The 10,000-nt window shown below is 40.9% G+C and overlaps 1 protein-coding gene across 1 annotated transcript in view; it reads right to left on the reverse strand.

The window, feature by feature from the left end:
* Nucleotides 1–535: 535 nt before the first annotated feature.
* The window catches only part of LOC147029769 (uncharacterized), a 60,356-nt gene continuing 50,891 nt past the window's right edge, over nt 536–10,000 (reverse strand). Inside the window, exon 3 of the mRNA XM_085873098.1 lies at nt 536–1,368. Coding sequence (XP_085729224.1) covers nt 1,303–1,368 — 66 coding nt within the window. The 3' untranslated portion in view covers nt 536–1,302. The remainder of the gene's footprint in view (nt 1,369–10,000) is intronic.

Consider the following 10,000-nt stretch of genomic DNA (forward strand, 5'->3'; position numbering starts at 1 on the left):
TGCCACATTCAGACGAATTACTAATTATGTAGAAACCATTTTTCAATGGAACATCATTTCAAACCTGGAGCCAACAAATGAAAATTCGTGGGTTGCAAATGTATTCAGCCCCTTCGGTCAGTTCTTGGTCTCGGCACATTTTGCAGCAATGACTCACACAAACTTTTTGAGACCTTGCAGGTCTGTTTCACCTCCTGAAACCCTCCAACATGTGGCGATAGCAGGCAACAAAAGCAACTTGCACGTACACACACACACACACACACACACACACACACACACACACACACACACACACACACACACACACACACACACACACACACACACACACACACACACACACACACACACACACAAAGTTCTGTGATGGTAATGCAGTTTATGCACATGCACAAACGTGAAAATGTACACACGCAAAAAATACATAAAAAGGACAAAAACAAAGATTGACCTTTAAACAGAGATCTTTGAAAGAGGAACCCAAGTGGGAAATTAGCAAAATTCAATTGAGAAATATATCAAGGACCAGAACACAAAATGTCAATCTCTGATATCTGCCTTCCAAACCATATCACGGCAAACACGTGGTCGGATGGACCTTATTGTTTTTTTATTTATGGACTGATGTCAAAGTGAGGGGTGGATTATATTTAAAGGAGATCGCACAAAAAGGTAAAACAAAACGATGTCCTGTAAAAATAAAATTGCACATTTTCAGAGGATGAGACACCTCCCAAGGCACTAACTGCACGGCACCGCAGGGCCCAACACAGGCGGAAACGTACGTCTGTCTAATCGATGCTCCATTGACAGCACTGGTACTTTGACCAAAACGAACAACCAAGCAGCTTGGAGAGCACTCCCCAAATGGCTTAAGCACTGAAGCAAGCACTCAATAAAACGGTTGATAAGAAACGATTCGTTTGGCACACGATTAGCAACATTAAGCATACACCTCCTGGAGATGCCCAAAATGTCAAATATGTCGGAATTGGACAATTCAATACTTTTCTAGGAATCAGAACTGCTTGCAAGTTCAATTCTGGAGCTTAAATTTTGTAATTCTCCTAAGTGTATGAGATACTCGTGGTGATCGCATGTGTGGAAATGAAATAAAGCCACGAACGCTGATGTCTCGGTGTTTATAAGCATTGTGATGTACTCAGCGATTCATAGCGATGATGAACAGGCATTCGATCATATGAATGAGAAAAGTGAAAACAAATTTATGGTTAAGAAATCGTTGTGGCCTGTTCCAAGTCAAGGCATGGTTGAGCAGTCCAAAAAAACATGGCAGCTTCAGACCCCAGCGAGGTTACCCAGGAAACGCCTGAAGTCCCAGAAAACGATGTGGTTGAGGATCGCCTGTTGAAGGATATAATTAAATAAGGCTGTTAATTATCTTCAAAAGGGGTGTTTTAATTAACCCAAACACCCAATTTTCACTCTTGCACTTCTTTGGAGTTTTCTTGGTAGGCATGCAAAGTTTCAAGCTGATAAGTTTCATGGTTTTGGAGTTATGGACACACACACACACACACACACACACACACACACACACACACACACACACACACACACACACACACACACACACACACACACTTCAATTTTTTAGTGGAAATAATTTTTTTTTGCCATAAAACAAAGCATTGCAACCAGATATAGCACTGAGGTATAAATGAAAAAAAAAAACGGCATTGCTTGTTGCGATATCAGTTGCCAGCGATTTTGGCCTATACAAAACAGAAATTAAGAAAATGGCCAAATTCTAGGATCTCAAGAATAAAGTGAAATCCTGGAAGCTGAAGAGCACCGAAATTGTGCCAGTGATAATTGGAGCAACTGGAATGATGAAGAAGAACCTTACAGAGATCTTAAAAAAAACATCCCTGGGAATATTAAGACAAAAGAACTGCAGTTGGAAGGTGTCTGGGCTTGGTGGCGATCCCCAAAATAACCCTCGGGACAAAACTTTGAGAAGAAAACTACACAGCTTGGTCACAACTACACAGCAGCTCCCTTCCCTTTACTCAAAATGAATCTATTCCACCTTGTTAACCCGGCACTTGGAGATAACAACCAACAATACACAGGATGGGGATATAACAATTTATACAAGAGAAGCACTATAATAATTTTTGTTGAAAAAAAACAAATTGGCATGAAAATCTTTAAAATCATTTTGCAAGCAATGCTCCCACAAGTAGTCCAAGACTCATACATTTGTGTGTGTGTGTGTGTGTGTGTGTGTGTGTGTGTGTGTGTGTGTGTGTGTGTGTGTGTGTGTGTGTGTGTGTGTGTGTGTGTGTGTGTGTGATTTCGTTGATTTCTATACAATTCAATACCCCTTGACCAATCTCCCCTAAAGTTTTCATATGGGCTGAGGGTACCTGGCATCAGGTCATGGGCATTCCCCCCCATCCCCACAAGGCAATTGTCTAAGTATGTTTGTATGTCTGAAAATCATAGAAAAAAACAAAAAACGACAACATGAGACTGAGAAACTGCCCTCAAAAAAGGAAATTAGGCCATTTGTCCCAAAATTGCCATGGTACACTCCTGGGTTAATTCATGCCACAGCTTGAAACATCAATCTTAATGGCTTACTAAAGTATAAATAACCCCTTATTGATCGGGTCACACAACTTCACACGCACACACGCACACACGCACACACGCACGCACGCACACCTCGCCTGAGAACCAAAATCAAAGCCATCAACAAACTTGCAATGCCAGTATTCCAATTTTGCTGCAGAATCATAAACTGGGCACAAAACGGTAATCAATAAAATAGATGTCAAAACAAGGAAACTCGTCACCATCCACAAAAATCAGGGCATCTCGATAATCTAGCTGCCGAGACGAGGAGGAGGTATTGGCCTGATGTAAATCAACCAAGAGCACAGAATGACATTTGTCGGATTAGCTGAATACGTGAAAAGTGCAACAGACTACATAATCCAATCTGTATGCAAACAAAGACGGAAAGCCAGAGAAGGTATCCGGAACCCACCTCGCAAAAAAATTCCAAAGACAGGTGCAATTATGTAAGATGTCACCCATGAAACCGAAATAGCAATGAATGCAGCCCTAATGATAGCAAAAAAGACGAAAGAAAAATATAAAGCAAAATATCAACAGATATATGACAACGGGGAAAATGATAAAAGAACAGGAAGATATTGAAAAAAACTAACTTGAAGGGCACTCGGTAGAGCGCATACCTGTACCGCGCAATGCCTGGTCCAACAGAACATATCAGGCCCAATAATAATAACGTTTTTAGCCCCATCTCTCAATGGTGAAGAATCGCTTTGTGAATTAATATTCCACATCTATTCCAATATTCCATTGGAATTCCAATATTCCACCGCAAACTTGGGAAACAAAAGCAGAAAGTGTCAATTCCCCCTGAAAAAAAATACATCTCACATCCGGATCTGGATACTTTTTCCCCAACTTTTTGAGATATCATGCTATATATCGGTTTAGCCCTATTTCTCAATGGTGAAGAATCACTTAAATTATGAGATCCAGATCTGGATTCGGATCTTCACGAAAATTGAATCAATTCATCCTTGTCACACACCCAATGTGTCCACCAAGTTTCGTCTGAACCTGTCCACAACTTTTTGCAATATCCTGCACATAAACAAACAAACAAACAAACAAACAGACCATCAGTGGTGAAAACATTACCTCCTTCCACCTTCGGTGGTGAAGATAAAAAAAAATTTAAAAATTAAAAAATAGTTGGACAGATTGGGCATGGACAAAGAATGCTCATTGGAATGGCTAAGAATAGGTAAGCTAAACTGGAATGGAGAACAAATCGTTATTAATGTCCAAGACCAGAAACACTACATGAATGCCTTTAAGAAAAGGGAAGGACTGAGTCAATCAGATAAGTGTAGGTTCTGCAAGGTAGAAACAGAGAATACAAGCCACCTGTTATTGGGAAGGGAAAAACTCATGCAAGAACAGCTGTGCAACCAGAGGCACAACAGTGTTTGGAGAGTAATCCACTGGCACATCTGTGAAAACTTCAAACACTTCAAAAACAACCAAAAGCAAAAATCGGGAACAAGGAAGAAAGGTTCACATACAACGTGACGATCCCATTGAGCGTGAACAGAGAAAACAAAGAATTGCGAAAAAAAACCATTTCCCAGTGACTTTGGCCGAAGGCCTAAGTCACATTTGCCACGGCGGCCGTGGGGTCGACAAAATCTACGGCCACTAGCAATTATACGGTGGCCGCAGTATTTCCACGGTCACACAATGTAGCAGTCACATATGTTTTTATTTTTCGGGGGGCCACACGGGGTATTTATAAATTGTGGAGACCGAAAACGTGGGGGTGCTGTACGGTCTTTGATTTGATGTCGCACGGTGACCGAAGGACGTTCCTGCGGCGGCCATAGAATTTTCAAGGCAGACGCAAGGTGCCCGCAAGGCGACCGCAGGGGGGCCTAAGGCGAACGTGCGGCCAGATGGACGGTAACGAGTGGGTTCTCTTTATTTTTATTTTTACCAGTTCTTTTGTTTCGGCTTGTGGAATTGCTACGTCGAACGTAGAAATGAAAAAATTATAACTCTGCGCTATAATTCCACGGCGACCCTACAGCCTGTAAAATATAGCCAAACGGCAGAGGGCCACCCTGAGGCCAAACTCTGCTGCCACCGCACGTTTCTGTCAATTCAGAGGGCGTACGGCCGCCGTATAGCAAATGTGACTTCGGCCTAAACAATGCAGAAAGCAAGAAAATAACCAAATACCATGACCTCGAAAATGGAGTGAATAGATCCTGGAATTTGAAGAGCGCCCAAATTGTACCAGTGATCATTGGAGCACCAGGAATGATGAAGAAGAACTTCACAGAGATCTTAAAAACCATCCCTGGGAATATGACTACAAAGGAAATCCAGTTGGAAGTTGCCTAGTACTCAGTGAGAATCCTGAAAAGAGTCCTGGGAACAACACTTCACTACTTGGTCCATTATCATTAACCCCACACCCCACCATCCTTTACTGAAATGGGGTGGATACTAGGAGACCTTGGAGAACACCATTCCACTTTCTGAAAGCCACATGTGGAGATAAGAACCAACAACACAAATGAGGGAAATCAACAGAATGGAGGACAGAAGAAAGATGACCATGATGAAGAACAAAATAACCTGGAAGAGATGATAATGATACCATTTGGGAAACGGCCCAAACCACACAGAATACAAAACAACAAACGAAAATGTTAATAAAGCGAACCAACTAAGTGATGAGAAAAATGATACCAACATCATCTCCTCTGAAAGAAATCAATATTGTGCATGTTGCAGGGTCTCTGTTTATTCAAGAAAAAGTAAAAAGAAAACAACATAACAAGAAAAAAAAAGACCACTTCCAATGAATAAAAGCCAAACACCACCATGGAAGCAAACACTTGAAAGACAGAGAGAACAATTGGGAAAAGAGACAGGACAGATACAACAATTCCAGAGGAAATCGCAGCCCGAAAATAAAGAAGAAAATTTAAAAGATAAAAATCAAATATGGAATTGAAGACAATGACCACGTGTTACTGTGTCCTAAAAACAAACTCAAAAGAGAAATAATAACAAGGAAGATAAAAAAGTACAACAAACCCAACAAAGGGAGAAAACAAAACCACATGTTTGAGAGTAACCCAAAAATATTCCACCGCAAACTTGGGAAACAAAAGCAGAAAGTGTCAATTCCCCCTGAAAAAAAATTAACTAGAAGACTTCTGGAAAGGAATTTATGAAGATGGGAAAGAACATAACAAGGAGGTGGAATGGATCAAAAAATTGGAGAAGAAAAACAAACAAGAGAAATTCCCCCAGTGATGGATTGAGAAAGATAATAATTAATTTTAGAAAACAACGAAAAAAAATGCCAAAATTTAAAAGCCCTGGCCTGTATGGGATCTGGGCTTCTGACTGAAGCAACTCAATTCTCTCCGCAAACACCACTCTCTGAGGTTTGGACTCGGTATTGCAGCACTCTGATGTTCGATGAGCGGATAGCGGCGAGATCATGGCGGGTGTTTACACCTACTACTGGTCTCGTCGCTGTGATGGTTACCATACCCAAGGAGTTGCTGTAGCTGTGTCCAACAAGCTGTCTCCCATGATAATTGAGGTAACACCGGTCAACGAGCGTATTATGAGCCCGAGGATTTGTCACTCCTTAGGTGTCATTTCCCAGGTCTCTGTTTATGCTTCGACTGAGGCGAATGATCTCACCGAGAAGGACGCATTCTATGCCACGCTCGAGTCTGTGGTTGATCAGTGCCCCAGATGAGATACTCTTCGAGTCTTGAGGGATTTCCATATATCGAATGGCACTGATAGGGATGGCCATGAGACACTTGTGTCGGTCTCCATGGGTCTGGAACTGTGAACCAGAATAGGTGTTCCAATGCTGATGGTGTGGCAAAGGAGATGATTGACCATGTGCTCATCGATAGTTGCTGGAGGATGATTCAGGACTGTAAGGTCTACCGGAGTACTGAGTTCCTCAATACCGACCACAGGCTTGTTGAAGCAACTCTGAAGTTGGTTCTTTGTTGTTCTTTGTGGATTATGCAGTTTTACCATGTGAGACATATGGCGATGCTCACCATCTGATATACATACTGTATATATATATATATATATATATATATATATATATATATATATATATATATATATATATATATATATATATATATATATATATATATCTTCTTCTTCTTTCGGCTGCTCCCGTTAGGGGTCGCCACAGCGGATCATCCGTATGATCCGCATAGTGATTTGGCACATGTTTTACGCCGGATGCCCTTCCTGACGCAACCCTGGTCGCCTCTTACGACACAGGGATATGGTACACCTATTTTAACCGGGGTATACACCGGCCCAGTATACTGGTACTCATTTCGCCGACCTCGGAAGGATGACAGGCTGAGTCAACCCCCTGGTGTATTAATTCAGTGGCTCAACGGGGCTTGAACTCAGGACCTCTTGGATCCCAAGCCGCTGCCCTAACCACTGCGCCAACACCAGGCTCGTGTATATATATATATATATATATATATATATATATATATATATATATATATATATATATATATATATATATATATATATATATATATATATATGTTGCCGTTTGCGCAAATGTCTTGTGAAACTTTTGAATTAATGATTTGTACTTTAAATATTGCCTTCCATCTGATGCAAAAAATATTCCAGCAAAGTATATGTAATATGTATATCACAATAAAGATGGTAATCTGAAGGAGACACACAGGAATTTCGAAGTGGGGTGGGGGAGGGGGGATTGGAGTTAGCTTTCAAAAATTTGCCCACCCTCCAAGGTTTCATAATATGCTGTTTCCCTCAAAATATTTTCATGCGAAAGAGCACATTTTACTGAAACCAAGGATATAGCTTCAGTTCAAGGGCGAATCAGTGTGCTGTAGGGGGTGGGTGTGGTGCTGATTCACGGTGGAGGTGGGGGGGGGTGAGGGGTTCAAAATTTTGGAAGAATCTAATGCCCTCTTATCAAACCATTGTTTCAAACTCCGTACCAAACAGCAATCTAAACTTGTATCAAACCAGTGGTGTGTTTTCAGATTAAACAATGATTGATCAAGTTTCTGAAATTATAAATAAGGAATGGATGAAGTATTATTCAACATAATGGTGTAACAGATTAGTAAACTAAAATTATAACCTAAATTATCCTCTTCTATTGTATCTCAGTACATTTTGTGTCTGTGATTAAAATATAAGATCGTCGAACGACTGATTATATTGGAAAGCGAAAAAAGAGGAAATTCTGGTTCAATAAAGTGAACCACAGAGTTGGGGGCTTCCTCGGAATCTTTGAACCCCTCTCCTTCACGAGCCGATCCTTGAAGTATGGTGCGTTTCCTAAAGCCTTTCTTTTTGCAGGTGCCCTCCCTCCCCTTTTGCATACCCCCCATCCTTTCCCAGGTATAATCTATTGCTCAGACAAGCGCTGTCGCCGAGACAAATTGTCTTGCTTGCTGTTCCTCTCACGTAGGGATTGGAACCTAGAAGCGGAGAGCGTGGGAAGAACACCATCGTTACCACTCCCATTGGGTCACATCCTACTGTACTGATGCATTCACACAACCCTCCCATAATGGTAATCTGGACAAAAACGGGTTGTGAAATATTAGCACAGGAAACGGTGGAGAAATGGAGGAAATGAGGGGAATTATAAACGCTATGAACTCATCTCTATTTTGGCTCATTTTATAGACATACCTTCTGCAGCTATTTCTCCTAAATTGTGTGTTCTTTTGCTCCACTCATTGTTTTTGTGTACGATATATTGTCGCATGGAATGAGCCTCAGGCCACAACCACATGGACCAAGCTCAGGCTGGCCTCAAGCAGTCGAGGAGTATTATTACTGTGAGGTTTACCCACATACTTGCTCCCCGTCTGCCTACCCCAATGCCGGGAAAATTAAGCATTTACACATGCACCGATTGAAACGATAATTTCCATGTCAACAAGATATCTGCGATCACAAAGCGATAAACAAAGGTAAGCCCGGTACCTGTGATCCAATGATGGCATATTATTTTCAAACCACCATATGACCATGACCTTCAACATTTCGGGATGGAGTGTAACTTAAGAAATTATGTTCCCATCTACAATCTATCCAGAAAAAAAACTCCACATCATGAAAATTATTCAAGCTATTATCAAAAAGGTGTTTTTTGTTAATGAGCTCAATCTGAAAAAAAAGGGCAAAGACACTATTAAAATTTTAAGTGCACAACTTCAATGCAGGTCCACTGTTATGATGCAAGAACATTTTGGAAGACCAAGTGGTCTTTTAGATTCTGCATTGGAAAAACTGAACAATGACAAAAAACACGTTTTCTTTTTTCAGACCGTCATTTGATCTTGACCTTTAACTTGGAGGGGTATGATGTAAATCAAGTGCAAATGCATCTTGCACGAGGCTATCGAGAGAGGGGAATTTCATTCCGATTGGACAAACCTTAGTCAGGTCATGGTGAAAAATGTTTTTAAAAAGTCAAATTAGGTTATGACCTTAAAAATTATCTCAAGGTCAAAAATTAGGTCACCTCCACACACTTTGTATTCCCATTATTGATGCAGAATTTCATTCCGAAAGTCCCAGCCGGCTCCAAGATACAGCTCGGAAATTGGCAGGAAAAAATAAAAAGGAAGAAAAAAAAATCCAAAAACCTAAATGATGGTTTAGTACTCCTATAGGTCTAAGAAACTCAGTGGTAACATTAACAATTGGGGCATTAATTGTGGAAACAAACCCGACAACAGATATAAGGCTCACCCTATCCTACAAGGCCCTGTTCTTCAGTGCACGGCCCACGAGCCCGTGGCGGCCCCTGGTGGCATAAAGTGCGGCCCCTGACGTGCACCCGATAATACACAAATGTGAAAACATTCCATCCGCCATAAATGGTATCGAATTGACCCAATGGTTTCAAATTAATTGTCCCATGCGAAGCATAAAATTAACACACTGTAACTACCACAATAGGATATGTAAAAGTAACATACTGTAAGTATATGGTTCCAATATACAAACAATTATACTTGCAGTCCAGTTAACCACAATGAAGAAGAATATGTGGAAGGTGGGGGGGAGTAATAGCAGCCATTATAAAGTCCTGCAGGTGGTGTGGCAGCTTTCACATTGATGTCTTATCGACAAAAGTGGTGCTCCTTTAAAACAATAGTGAAGATTACTGCTAGAGGGGGAGGTTTAATAATAAATAAACAACATACATTAAATAAACACAATTCAACTTACAGTCACCACTCCCACACTGACAAGGCACAGATCCCGAAGAGTCTGAAAATGAGAGAATGATGGATGGAAGATCAACACACAGTACATGGTCAAAGAAACTGTTAACCTACCGCAATTGCAGCAATACATTTACGATCAC

Source organism: Eptatretus burgeri, chromosome 3 (genome assembly GCF_056783735.1).
Source record: "Eptatretus burgeri isolate ZD-2024b chromosome 3, Ebu_testis_v1, whole genome shotgun sequence".
NCBI classification, from domain to species: Eukaryota; Metazoa; Chordata; class Myxini; order Myxiniformes; family Myxinidae; genus Eptatretus; species Eptatretus burgeri.